Here is a 15,011-nt window from a genome sequence, read left to right as displayed (position 1 = left end):
TGTAGGGAGTGGCAGATTTTGCTGATCTGATGCCATTTTTACTGATGGAACTGACAGTGATACATGAAAGCCAAGAACACAAAACATTATGTAGGGGAAATAGATGTTTATTTAATCCAACTTTTTACACAACCCAGAGGCGACACATATGAAAAAGTGACTTTGATAACACACACACACAAAAAAAAAAAAAATGCAAATAAGTGACCAAAGGCAGCATGAAAGCCCAGCTCCACTCCAGAACAGAGTACTAGGAGGACACAGAAACATGGATGGATACATTAGCACTGAGCTTAGCAATAAACATGTGACATTCTACTCATGGAGAGTAACTACCATCCTGATCTGTACAAACTGCCTCCGGTGCAGACGGGATAGGACAGGCATAGAGTATGAATATATAAGTGAAATCTCTACCTTAAACATGAGCCAAATGAGGATGCAGATAGTAGAGAAGAAGCCGATTACTGCTCTGCTGAGCCTGGTCCCTCCCACTTCCCCAGGACAGCTGTGTCTTTCCTACTTTAGCCTGATGCTGTATGCCTGCTCTGATAGCCCCATAGATTACACTGTAGCAGGGCAGCTATGCCACCTTCAGTCACCAGTTATGGTCCCAGGCTTGGGCAGCAGGGATCTAGAGCTGACGCACACTCCATATTCAAACCTGCTGCCTGCACAGTAAGCCCTTTCACCATCCATCCCTTGCCGGAAATAATATCATGGGCATGGCATGTGCAGCCAGAGCTGCTGTATCCCTCCACAAAGAAAATAGTCCCTTGCCTTGCATGAAATGCACAGCATTTACAGGTAAAATCAGATTTAAAAAGTGTGTTTTACTACAGGGCATTGATAGACAATTAGTCTATGTTGCTTGGAATTTACATATAGCATGAAACTATAACTGGCAGTGTTGTAATTTCCCTCAGGACACAGCTTTGTTCCCTATTGGGGTGTCCAAGATAATGAACAACACACATGCCATATGACCAACACCAATGTTACTGTTAAGTTACAAACCAAAGTGATAACTTTTCTCGACTTTGTATACATAAACTAGGTTAATGTACTTTTTCTGTATACAGTGCTCTTTACTATGGCTACCTGCTTGTATTCTTTTCCTTGAAAACTCAAAAAAAAAAAAAAAAAAACTTTTGGAAAATAAAAAATATTGTGACATTATGCAAAGACTGACTGATACATTTTAGGGGTGCTTCAGCAGCCCTAAGCACCCACCTGACACCTCCCCTGAGTTGGAGGATGCAAACATCAAGGCAAAGTTATGGCTGTCCTACTCAGTTTAGTAAGCAGTTGGTCCAGTATCCCTTTACTGGCAAGCAGTTTACACAAATCCCAAACTAAATAAGATGTGACTTCCGGTAATAGAACACAGTAATACATTTATTCTGGGTTTAACAGACATACAAAAGAAACCACAATAATAGTATATACATAAATGCTCTTCTCTTCCCGCAGGCCACTCCCTGGATGTAACCGAGGATAAATAGTCTTGAATCTGATCACCGAATCTGTGGAGTGAAGAAATAGTACAATGCAAACACGGTTAATAATATTTTCATTACAGATTCTCTAAGCCAAGGGGCACGTGCTTTCTATATCTACTTGTTCTGTTGGAGCATCTCCTTCATACTTCCATATTAGGATGACACAGCAATTGTTGTCCAATTGGTTGCCAGCCTTAAGCCTAATTACACACTAGTAGCTTTTGTTATTTTCCTTCAACCCAGGAGGGCTAAATGGAAAAAAAGAAAACCTCAGGAGGAGCAGCTGTACTAACTATCTGGCATTAGTACAGCAATCTCCCCTGCTCCCGGGTTATGACAGGGAGATGGCTCCCCGGCCACGGCAACTTGGTCAGCACTCTCAGCCAATGGCTGGGAGCGCTAATCAGATGCTGATCGGCGGACCTTTTCCGGTCATGCCCCATCGACAGAAGCTGCCATACGCACAGGCCGAACGTTGGCTGGATTCTACTGTATCGGACGATGCCGCCCAACGGTTGTCCCGTGTGTACTAGGCTTTAGGTTATATATGCACAAAACAGCTTTACTGAAGTACACAAGATACAGTGGGGAATATTATTTGACCCCCTGCAGATTTTGTAAGTGTGCCCACTTACAAAGAAATGAAGGGTGTAGAATTTTTATCATGTGTTTTTTAAATGATAGAGACAGAATATCAACCAAAAATCCAGACAAAAAACACATGATAAATTGAGTTGCAATTCAGTGAGTAAAATAAGTATTTGATCCCCAAGCAAAACATGACTCAGTACTTGGTGGCGAAATTCTTTGTTGGCAAGCACAGGTAGGTAATATATTTCTTGTAGTTGGTTACCAGGTTTGCACACATCTCAGGAGGGATTTTAGTCCTCTTCTCTACAGATCTTCTCTAAATCCTTAACGTTTCTTGGCTATCAACTTGGCAACTCGAAGTTTCAGCTCCCTCCATAAATGTTATAAAGGATTAAGGTCTGGAGACTAGCTAGGCAACTCCAATGACCCTAATGTGCTTCTTCTTGAGCCACTCGTTTGTTGCTTTGTTGTATGTTTTGGGTCATTGTCATGCTGGATGACCCATCATCAGTGTTCTGGCTGAGGGAAGAAGGTTCTCATCCAGTATTTTACAATACATGGTCCCATCCATTGGCTGCTCAATGCAGCAAAGTCGGTCTGTACCTTTAGCAGAGAAACAGCCCCAAAGCATCATGTTTCCACCTCCATGCTTGACTGTAGGGATGTGTTTTTTGGGTCATAGTAAGCATTTTTCTTCCTCCAAACCCATTTAGTCAAGTTAATAACAAAGAGCTCAAAACTGGTCTCTGAAGTTTGCCAATGAACATCTAAATGATTCGGAGAAGGAATGGGATAAAGTGCTGTGGTCATAGGAGACCAAAATTGAGCTCTTTGGCACTAACTTGACTTGCCGTGTTTGGAGGAAGAAAAATGTTGACTATGACCCTAAGAACACCATCCCTACAGTCAAGCAGAGAGGTGGAAACATTATGCTTTGGGGTTTTCTCTGCTAAAAAGTACAGGCCAACTCTACCACAATGAGAGGTCAATGGACAGGGCCATGTTTTGTAAAATCTTGGATGAGAACCTTCTTCCCTCAGCCAGAACACTGAAGATGGGTCGTAGAGGAGTCTTCCAGCATGACAATGACCCAAAACATACCGTCAAGGCAACAAAGGAGTGGCTCGAGAAGGAGCACATTAAGGTCATGGAGTGGCCTAGCCAGTCCCTAGACCCTAATCCTATTAGAAACATTTTTGGAGGGAGCTGAAACTGAGTTGCCAAGAAACCTTAACCACTTAAGCCCCAGCCCTATTTCGGACACTTTTTGTTTACAAGTTAAAACCAGTATTTTTTCCTAGAAAACTACTTAGAACCCCCAAACATTATGTATATTTTTTTTAGCAAAGACTCTGGAGAATAAAATGTCGGTCATTGCAAAACTTTTTGTCAAGCGGTATTTGCGCAGTGGTCTTTAAAACGCCATTTTTTTGGAAAAAAATTGAAAAATCACATTTCATTGCATTTAAAAAATACTAAACAGTAAAGTTAGCCCATTTTTTTTGTATATTGTGAAAGATGGTGTCACGCCGAGTAAATAGATACCCAACATGTTACGGTTTAAAATTGCGCCCCCCCCGTGGGATGGCGACAAACTACGGTCAATAGAGATCTCAGTCTGCGACGCTTTAAATTTATTTAACGGTTACCAGTTTAGAGGTAGAGTGTAGCTCTTTTTATTTAAATTATTGCGCACGCTCTGGCGATCGCAGCGATACCTCACATGTGGGGCTTTAACAGCGATTTCATTCGCGGCTCAACTTGCGTATACGTTTTTTTTTGTGCGCGAGCTAACGGTGACGGGGGCGGTGAAATTTTTTTTTTTTCCTATTTATTTTTTTTAAACTTTATTACAGGTTTTTAAAAAAAAATAAAAATCTGATCACTTTTATTGCTGTCACAAGCAATGTAAACATCCCTTGTGACAGCAATATGTGTGACAGGTACTCTTTATGGAAGGATCGAGGGTCTAAAAGACCCTAGACCCCTCCACTACACTTCCCTGTATGCAAAACGCCGAAAACGGCATTTTTGCATACAGCCGTTTTTTAAATTTGCCGCATTTTGCAGCACAGTAACCCGGAAGTGACGTCATGGACGCTGACTCCGGGTTACGTCATCGGAGCCCCGATCAATGCCGTTTCCGGCATTTATCGGGACTCCATCCAGCCGGAGGACGTGCCGGCTGGGTGCTCGGGGCTCCCGGTTGGACGGGAGCCCCGGGCAAAGCCACGGAAGGCGGCGGGAGGGGGGGGAGGTCCCCTCCCGCCCCCCCGGGTAACGATCGAGCGGCTCCCGAGCCGCATCGGTCGTTACTGACGGAAAGCCGACCGTCGGCTTCAAACCACGGTACCGGGATGATGCCACTAACTAGAGGCATCATCCCGGTATAAACCCGCAAAGTGTACCGACGTATCGGTACGTTGATATGCGGTAAGTGGTTAAGGGTTTTGAGAAGATCTGTAAAGAAGATTGGACCAAAATTCCTCCTGAGATGTGTGCAAACCTGGTAACCAACTACAAGAAACGCCTTACCGCTGTGCTTGCCAACAAGGGTTTTTCCACCAAGTACTAGGTCATGTTTTGCTTGGGGATCAAATACTTCTTTTACTCACTGAACTTCAACCTAAGTTATAACATTTGTATCATGTCTTTTTTTCAGGATTTTTGGTTGATAGAGACAGAATATCATTTAAAATGCATCTATGATAAAAAGTAGACCCTTCAGTTCTTTGTAAATGGGCAAACGTATACAATCTGCAGGGAATCAAATTATTACTTTTCCCCCCACTGTATGTAGCACACCTTGTCCCTTTCTCTCCTCCTCACTGCTTTTACTGGCAACATGCTTTTTATTACCACAGCAGCCACTGCCAAGTAAACATGGAGATTATGAATGTTTGTAAACGCTGTTCAGGAGCTTGATAGAGGAATATATTGTAACGTAATTGGTACTTTGATCTGTCTATGAATGAAATGGCTCAAACAAAGGGATGACCTTCCTCTACATATAATTACTATTATAATAATGGAGGTCCTTTTTTTGATTTGTTGTATACATCACCTACAATATGATCAACACTTTGTTGATCTCACACCTTTATGTTTTCCCCCTCTCTTATATTTCCTTTTGGATATACTTACATGCCATTTTATATATATCAGTGTGGGCTATATATGTGCTCTTATTGTCTGAATTGCACCTTGGATACCCGGCCTATCCCTCCGGCTATCTTCCTGACCATGGGTTCTCCTGCCACAGCCCCGGGATAGACATTCGTCCTTAGCCCCTCCTATCCCCCATAGTTGAGCTGATTATTCAGGTTTTTGGTCACTCTAACCTCCTTTCTTACACAAATTTATCATTCTATATTTTTTTGACTTTTTTCCTATGTTTATTGACGCCTATAGATACTTTCTTGCATCGTACTCCTGATGAAGTGGACTTTTGATCCACGAAATGCATAGAGTCTTAGGATGTCAAGACAAGTTATTTGAGTCAATCATGTATCTATATGTGTTATGTATCAACTTAACATGAATTCTTTTTATCAATCATGAATTTTACATGTCAGCTCTTTTTTGATGTTTTTAAAGCTATTAATATTGTTATGTATTTTATGAATATGAAATGTTTAAAATAATTTATAATAAAAATGTGAAATATGTACTTTATGCATTATGTTTTACGAGTGACCTGCCTTATTTAAAGCCCCATGACCATTCTAGTTTTGTTTGCTTCCTCTACATATGACATTGGTTAAAGCAACCTTACAAGTTATACAGAAATATTTTTTAGTGTTCCCATTTCATTTTTAAATAACTTTGTACTAGAATCATAATTGTAGTGTGACTACAGGCAGGACAAATTATAGAAATAGGTGCCTGTTCACACCACAAAAACTTCTCCATACCCATTTCTGTATGCGTGTTTTTGATGCATTTTATCCAGTAAGATTTTGTGCAGAAAAAAATGCAGCAGGTTTAATTTTTTTTTCTGGAACAGGAATGCACTGGTGTAAACTATGCCATTGAAAATCATGTAACCTACTTTCTATGCATTTTAGATGCAGAAAAAAGCACTGGAACGCATGTGGCGTGAGCTAGGCCTTACACCACAAAAAAGTTCTCCAGGTGGGTTTCTGCATTCATGTTTTTTTATGCGTTTCCAGATGCATTCCAAACACTTTTTATTTTGGGGTCCAGTGCGTTTTTGATGCATTTAACTTTTTTTTGGGGGGGGGGGGGGGGTGTCAGCAGGAACTGAAATGGACTGAAATGCACTGCACTGGTGTGAACTGCCATTGGAACCCATGGATCCCACTTTTAATGTGTTTTCAATGCAAAAAAAGCCTGCATGTGGTGTGAATGAGCCTTTTAAACACTAGTTTAAGAAAGTGGGACTTTTTTTTTTTTTTTGTCTATAGATTGCATAGGAAACAAATTGTATTACTTTGGTATCTGAAGTTAATATGGAATAAACAGGCCCATAGTTAAAGTGGAGAAATAGCTCTGGCCCTTAAGGGGTGTACAGATGTGAAAGTGGTAAAGGAATTTTCACACATTTTCTATTTGTAGGAGTGCAAAGCTCATGTAAGCCTGTGCTAAGAGGGACAGATCTAATGGGGGGGGGGGGAGAGGGGGGGCATTACAGTAGTTCTTGTTCTATTATACCTGGGACAGTTTTCTGAAATGTCCAGTGGGGTATATACAGTATGTTTAGGTTTTGCTCTTTGTTATAGTGGAACTGCTGACATAGGTAGGATTCACTAGAGTATGAAGTGAATCTCTTCAAAAGGAATAAAAGGTTCCATCTGTCATATTTGTATAGAAATCCGGGCATTTTTTGTTGTTTTAGTGTGGAAAAGGGTAACACTTCTATCAGGTTTTTATGGCTTTGTTCACATTTAGGTAGATTTAGACATGCATCTAAATATCCCTTGCCTCTGAAACCCGATCCGCGTTCAGATCGCGCTCTAGAGGCTACCGACAGTGAGGAAGTGATGTGACGCCTCCTCACCAACTGTTTAAACCCCATTTTTGCCAACAAACATGCATTTGCAGAGCTTCCCATTCACTTGAATGTGTAGCACTTGCCCCCTGCTAATTGCGACAAAGTTGACCTGACATGTAGCGGACGAGAACCAAAGCATCATGCCCACAGCATGTAACTATCCCCATTTGCTGCCTACTGCAGCTTAAGGCCTGGTTTGCATCTATGCAGGTTGAGGTTGACTAAAAACACACTGAAACGCATTGGCATGAACCAGGCCCCAATTAAGGATCTTTGTACATTTTTAGGTGCCAACTCTAATAAAGAAAGGAGAGGCCCTTCCTTCATTTGTGATGCTCACAGGAGGATGGGCACTGTTTGGTATACATTACTTGTGTTCTCTCTATAAAACAATAAGCTGTGAAAATACCATTCCTTTAGATTTAAAGCCAATAAAGTGAGGTGTTGCTTGGCAATGAAATGCAGATTCTTTTTTTCTTGATCATAAATAGAATAAACAATTTGTGTATTTCTGCATGCCTGTGGCTTGTTTCTCAGGGTCAGCACTTTACAATGGAAATAGTTCAGGACTGCCTCACTATTTAAAAAAGGTATGTATATTACTGCCCCACAATCCCCGGATTCCAGCTGACCACTGGACTATAAAATATTGAATCTAACTGATGTCTGGGCAAAAAAAACTTTTCAGTATTAGTGCCGGTTCACACTGGAGCAATGCGGGGGACCCTGCAAATCCAGTGCGGGTTCCCACATCGCACCTGATTCTCAGGCAGTTCACATTGCCATATGTGTACTGCTATGAGTGTCAATACATAGTTAATGACACCCCCTAGATTAGTTCGCATATCGCAGTGTGAACTGTCAATTCGGACAGGAATCGAATTGCACAGGTGTGAACACCCACGCGATCCGATTCTGATGCTGCCCAAAAAAAGGGTCCTGCACCACTTTGGTCCGAATGCAATGCAAATTCAGCCATGGCATGGGATTTGCATAGCAGTGCGGTGCGAATCACATGCAATGTCTGACATTGCTATAGTGTGAATTGGCACTTAGGATCCATTGATCTAGAAACTGTCAGCACACTTACTGTGTATTTGTCCCACTTCTTCTCTGGGTCATATGGCTCCCACCGGCTAGCCGGAAATATATGTTTGTTTTTCTCATACCAACTCCGCAGAACCACCTTTCCAGCGTGAGACTGAAAAACACAACAGATTCAACAACTGAGCGGCGTCCAGTAATAAGAGTGGAGGGGTTTCAGTCTACATTATGGATTTGCCTCCTTACTTCTGTCCTATTGCCAGGAAACGACTGTACCACCAGAACAAGAAGTAGGAACCCACATAGCAATATAAACTGGACAAATGATCTAACCTTATCCCACTGTAGCCAAAATAATATAAGAAAAGATACCTCATCTTTTTCCACAGTGGCATCACTCAGCAGACGGACATCTTCATGTACATCAAAGTTAAACAAAGGACCTGTGAAAGGAGAGAGAAAACTGTCAGTTAGGGAGCAGGTATATTTCTACTAGAGAATGAGATTTGCACAGCATATGCTTTCCTCAGTGGGTTTCTGGTGTATCCATAGGGAGAAAGGAGCTGTAGAAATTAGGCAACCCTATTTTTTTCTGTTCATATCCAAAGAGATGCAGATCTGCTTTGGTATAAGGCCCCTTTCACAAATCAGTTCAGTCACGTCGAAATTAAGTATTCATTAGTTTTCCATCAGTGGTCCTCAGTTTTTTTTTACATCCACTACCAATAGAAAAAAACTGACCATTTGTCAGTCTACACCCATTTTACGTCCAATCAGTTTTTTTTAAACAGGAGAAAAATAGAGCTTTGATCAGTTTAAAAAAAAAAAAAAAAAAAAAAAAAAAACGAATGATAATCCATTTACATCCGTTTTTCCATTAGAGATGCATTGATGTTAGTTTTTCATCCGTTAACAGATGGATGAAAAACAGACAGCATGTGTGAAAGGGGCCTAACATTCTACACAAGGACTACTACCTCATCCTCACAGTTTAGGGCATAACCTGAGATTCAAACTTGATTTCAGACTTGATGACAGCGTTCAAAATGAAGTAAAAAGGGAAAAATTTCTAGGCACAAATCTGCATAATTCTGCTTAACATTGGAAAATGCACTTCTTTTAAAACTCACTTCTTCCTGCTAAATAGCATGTCTGTATCCTCAAATAGAAGAATAAAATCTGTATCCTTAATAAAAAGAAAATAGGCGCTGCCATAGCTGATAATGCTAATTTCCTAGCTATCATGCTGACTTTTTCACACGTGTACACCAAAATGTAAACAACATATGCTGCATACCTGTATGGATTATTGTTTTGTGAAGATATCTGCTAAATCTGCATGTTCACAGAACTACTGAGTAATTCTCCAGCAGTGTGTTAACAAATCTGCTCGCTGCAAATCTTACACAGTAAAATAATCTTAATCAAGTGCCATTTACTCACCACTTTTGCCTCTGGCTTTTGTCACAATGAAATCATAAAAGCTATGATGCTGCAGAGTAGAAGAGATGTGAATTAGAATGAGTGAAAACAAACAGGGTCATTTATTAAACACTCCATCATTCTAAAGGTTGTATTACAATTCTGGTTGCGTCACCCACTGAATGCTTATATCTATTTGTGGACTGACCACATGAGATCTCCCTGTTGTAGATCCCAGTGATGTGCCTGCCCATTTCGGGGTGTTCTCACTACTCTTGCTGCTGCATTGGTCAGAATATAAAACAACATTCAAAAGCCAAACAAGCAGATAGAGTTCAAGCCCCTTTATGTTGGTCAAAGCAGATATGCAGACCCAGGAACTCTGCACAGAGATTTCAGCAGAGGACAAATAAGAAAGCAGGTGACTTATTAGTACAATGAACATATGTATATTCTGGGTGGACCAACCCTTCAGTGCAGCAACACAACTAACCCTTAATCCCTTGCCTACAGGGCACTTTTATAGGAGAATTAAGTGCGCAACCCATTATCAAGTAATGGTAAATGACATTAAATGATAAACCTCTAAAGGTTAAACAATATAGATGAAAAAAATCAAAACATATTCAGTCCTCAGTGATAAAAAAAAATGGCCAATTATTTGTGCTCTATTAGTGAAAAGTGATTCACACAAGGTGCCTTTCCCACATAAACACTTGACTCTTACACAAAGGACTGGATCTCAAACTATAGAGATCAAAGTTCTAGCCACCAGAGATATTCCACTCGGTAATCACTTTGAGGGCTCCTTCTGTATAAGACTACTGCCCCACTTGTTACAATGTATCTTGAGTAGGGCTGGGCGATAAAACGATACCGATATGTATCGCGATAGTGACATTTTCGATAGCAATAAAAGACTTTGAACGATAAGTCCGCTCCGACGGGTTTAAGCTTTAAAAATGGCGTCGCCACGTCATTGCGCACGCGCCGCCACCGCTCGTGTAATTTCGGCTATTCCCGGCCTCTCCCGAGCGGCGGCGGCGCGTGCGCGGTGACATGTATGCACGCGCCGCCGCTCGGGAGAGGCCGGGAATAGCCGAAATTACACGAGCGGTGGCAGCGCGTGCGCAATGACGTGGCGGCGCTATTTTTAAAATGAAGGCGCCTCTGGAACAGGTAAGTGAAACAGCTTCACTACCTGCCATTATGCAGGGCTGCGGGCACACTACAAGGGATGCAGTGCTGCGGGCATGGTCTACCTGTACCATGCCCACAGCACTGCATCTCCTGTAGTATGCCCACAACCCCGGATCCTCTTGTACCGTGCCAGTACCCTGCATTCTCCTGTACCATGCCAGTACCCTGCATTCTCCTGCACCATGCCAGTGCCCTGCATTCTCCTGCACCATGCCAGTGCCCTGCATTCTCCTGCACCATGCCAGTGCCCTGCATTCTCCTGCACCATGCCAGTGCCCTGCATTCTCCTGCACCATGCCAGTACCCTGCATTCTCCTGCACCATGCCAGTCACCCTGCATTCTCCTGTACCATGCCCGCCACCCTGCATTCTCACCCTAGGGTCCTTATTTTAAATGGGTAATAAAAAATATCAATAATTATCGATATCGACCGATATGAAACACTGATATCGTGATACAGTTTTCAGCCATATCGCCCAGCCCTAATCTTGAGTGTCCACTGGATCCATGCAAAGCGTGCCACTGTAGGTTCTCCCATGCATAGAGGGTATAGAGGGAAGAGGCATACTGGTTCTCTCTCTCTCTCTCTCTCTCGAAGCTCCAAACTTTATACACTATCTACACAATTTTAAGTGCAGAATATTTATTTTATACTGGGCACTTTTACCCCCTTTCTGCCCAGGCCAATTTTTCAGTGCTGTTGCACTTTGAATGACAATTGTGCAGTCATGCAACACTGTACCAAAACCATACCAAAAATGTAGAAAAAAAAAAAAAAAAAAGTTTCTAAGTTTATTATAAAATTTTGTTAAGTATTTTTTCCCCTTCAGTGATGTGCGTGGATGAGGCTGCACTGATCGGGCTACACTGAGAATCAGGGCACTGATTGGCATCACTGATAATCAGTACCCTGATTATCTGTGTAGATCTCCCATGTGAGGAAATGCCGCTCATCAGCTTTCCTCGCCTCACACGCTGTCATCATTGGCATTTCCTTGTTTACTGTGGCTGATCACATGGGTAAAGAGCCTCGTCATCGGCTCTTTACTGGGATCAGTGATGTGCCGTGTCCCAGGAAAAGAGCGCACCAGCGATCGCCACGCGCCCCCGCGGGTGCACAAGTGCAGCGAGCGTAGGAAGATGTCATGTTGTCCCAAAATGAGAGAGTCGCCGCCACTGCCCGACCTTCATTTCACAATACAGCGGGCGGGAGGTAGTTAGGCACGGACCAAAAAAAAAAAAACGGCCGGTTCAGCAGGAAGTACCTCCTGCCAGAATACAATAACTCAGCAAGAGAGATCCCTGCATTAACGTCGCTTGTGTTGATGCGGGGATCTGACTTGGTTAAAAGGGAAGGAAAAACAAAAAAATATATTATATATATATATATATATATATATATATATATATATATATATATATATATATACACATATACATATACATATACATACACACATACACACACACGTATACCCTTGATTTTAGATTTTATTTTATTTATTTTTTTTTTATTGGTCTGACCACAGTTTATAACTGCTCTGTGAAAACTTACATGAGGGATGATGAGATCTTCCTTGATGTACATGAGTTGCTCTACTCCAGCTGACCTGTGGGAATTTCACAGCATATTACACATAATAAAATATAAGGTGTTTAGTAAATATTTAAACATGTTCAGAAAGTAAAAACTTGAAAACCATTTTTCACCAAAATATGAAATACTGTAAAAATATTAGTTTGTGTTTTTGTGGCCAATAGCTGAGCTCAAACTAAGAGCCAACTGCTTAGTTATACACAGACAGCTTGAAAGCATGCATGCATAATGAGAGCTCTGGATGCACCCTATAATTTGGTGATTTGTAAAAATACATTTTACAGGGAAGTCAAAAATCCTATTTTCTCTTTTGTTCCTTGAAAGACACAGCTCCTGATTCTTCTTAACCATTAGGATATCCCAAAGCAGTGTTAAACATGAGGTGTGGGAAAACATCAGAAAAATTTTCCCAAGGCTAACCATAGCCAACCAGGTAACATGGAGCTCTACCATAAACAACTGGGAGCTCACCTTAAAACAATACACCCTCAAAGAGGACCAGGTGCTCTAAATAGCAGCCAGCAAAACCTTGTGGCCAAAAGAAGCATCCGCAGATGCCAACACAACCACTTTACTAAAAACTTTGCAAAACCTGCGTCACTGACGCTTGAAGACGGAAAGCCCAGAAGCCTAAGCACCCTTGTAGAGTGCACCTAAACAGGGAAAGGGGGAACCTGACCCCTGATGGAATAGGCCTGAACCACCGTCTGTCTGATCCATCTGGAAATGGTCACAGAAGAAGCAGACAACCCTTTGTGAGGTCCACATGTGAGCGAGCGCAAATAGAGTCTGACTTCCTAAAAAACTCTGTAGCTGCCAGGTGCACCCTAATTGCCTGGACCACATCCAAGACATGCAAGGCAATTTCCTTCAGATGTTTAGGCCTGGGACACAGGGAAGGCAACACAATGTCTTCATTCAAATGACAGTCAGAGACCACCTTAGAAAGGAATGATGGACAGAGGCAAAGCACCACCTTATCCTTGTGAAGCACAATAAGGTGAACGACAGAATAACGCCGTCAGTTCCGACACCCTGCATGCCGAGGTGATAGCCACCAAAGAAGGCCACCTTCTGGGGCAACGTAAGCAGGGAAACCTCCTGAATATTTTCAAAGAGAAGCTTCAGTAGAGCTAAAAGCATCACATTAAAGATTCCAGGGCGGCAACCGAGCCCGCACTAAAGGAACCAAATGTTGGACACCCTGAAGAAAAAAGGTACGCCACAGGGAGTGTGTGGCCAAAGGTCGATGGAAAAAGACCGCCAAAACCCGATACGTGGCCCTTGATGGTAGTTAAGGCCAATTTTTATTCAAGTCCCTGTTGAAGGAAGGTTAAGATCCAACCCACCAAGAAGGTGCGAGGATGAACCCCAAGAGACTCACATTACGCAATGTACGTCTTCCTAGAGGCAGATTTTCAAGCTTTCAAGCGAAGGGTAGGAAATCACCAATTTATCTTTCAAATGGTTTTTATTGCATTTTGTCAAACAAACAGGTTAACAGGAAGGGAAAAAAGGGCAAGCAAGAATGTACGATACATAATTATGCATTCAAACAAAATGGCAAGGATGAAACAGGAAACAGCATTTCCATTATCAGCATCAAGAGTGTTAACTACAATCACGACACATGTATTTCTGGTGCCCTCTAGTGGCACATCTTAGTATCATCTACAGATTATACATTCATGGGTTTGGAACTATAGAGTACCATTGCGTCCACGGGTTCCACAACATTAGCTCTTTTTGGTACCTTTCATGGGAAGGGGCCATCAGAAGTTCAAACGTTTTATGCAGTTGTATGGTATGTATTACCTCCACTAGAGAAGGCGGGTGGGCATCTTTCCAACGTCTAGTGATATTAATTTTGGTAGCTAGCAGTATATTAATAACTAGTTTGCGTAATGCTAGAGGGATTCGGTCAATAGACAAGTGTAGCAGCGCTAGAGCAGGGGATGGCGGTATCGGTATCTGGATAAGTTTGGACATCAGCGCGAACACTTCCTCCCATAGAGCAAGGATGGGAGGGCATTCCCACAGAATATGTTTTAGGGTTCCCTGCGCTCCACAGCCTCTCCAACAGGTGGAATCGGCCGAAGGGGCAAATTTTGCTATGGCGCATGGCGTGAGGTACCATCTAAGGGATATTTTGAGGTGAAGCTCCCTTAGGGATGCACTTAACGTGGCTTTGTAGCTCAAGGTTAGTGCCCTTTGCCACTGGGACGGGGTGAAGATTTCCCCCAGATCCATTTCCCATTTCAAGATAGGCCGTGTTTTAAGAAGCATGTTCTTTTCACCCAGCAGAGGGTAAAAAAGTGATATGCCTTTCGTGGTCTGGGGAGGTGCTGTGAGATAGTGCCAGGCCCGCAGGGGAATTCTAGCTCTTAGTTGAGGGTTATGAGAGATGCAGGAAGAAATTTGTTTATATCGGAACCATTCTTTGTGATCTATATGTAACTCCTCCGCAAGCTGTGGGAAGGGCTTCAGTGTGCTATCACCAAATCGGTTGTGTAGGTAAATAGGGGGAGTTCGTTGCCAAGCAGACAGATCAATATCTGGGGTTATTTGCAGGACACTTGTTATCGGAAGGACAATGTCCATAAGCGGGGCATCTTTCCATTTAGTGTGCGTCAAGTGAAG

At 42.3% G+C, this 15,011-nt stretch overlaps 1 protein-coding gene across 1 annotated transcript in view; it reads right to left on the bottom strand.

Moving 5' to 3' along the window:
• Positions 1-1,517: 1,517 nt before the first annotated feature.
• The window catches only part of FAM50A (family with sequence similarity 50 member A), a gene marked incomplete at its 3' end in the record, with an annotated part of 54,278 nt that continues 40,784 nt past the window's right edge, over positions 1,518-15,011 (bottom strand). Inside the window, exons 9-13 of the mRNA XM_082264189.1 lie at positions 12,330-12,384; positions 9,595-9,643; positions 8,524-8,594; positions 8,198-8,308; positions 1,518-1,526 (exon numbers count right to left, since the gene is read on the bottom strand). Of these exons, the coding sequence (XP_082120315.1) occupies positions 1,518-1,526; positions 8,198-8,308; positions 8,524-8,594; positions 9,595-9,643; positions 12,330-12,384 (295 nt within the window). The remainder of the gene's footprint in view (positions 1,527-8,197; positions 8,309-8,523; positions 8,595-9,594; positions 9,644-12,329; positions 12,385-15,011) is intronic.

The sequence above is a fragment of the Pelophylax lessonae genome (genome assembly GCF_965119305.1).
Source record: "Pelophylax lessonae genome assembly, chromosome: 7".
NCBI lineage: Eukaryota > Metazoa > Chordata > Amphibia > Anura > Ranidae > Pelophylax > Pelophylax lessonae.
This window is presented reverse-complemented; position numbering and strand designations above follow the sequence as displayed.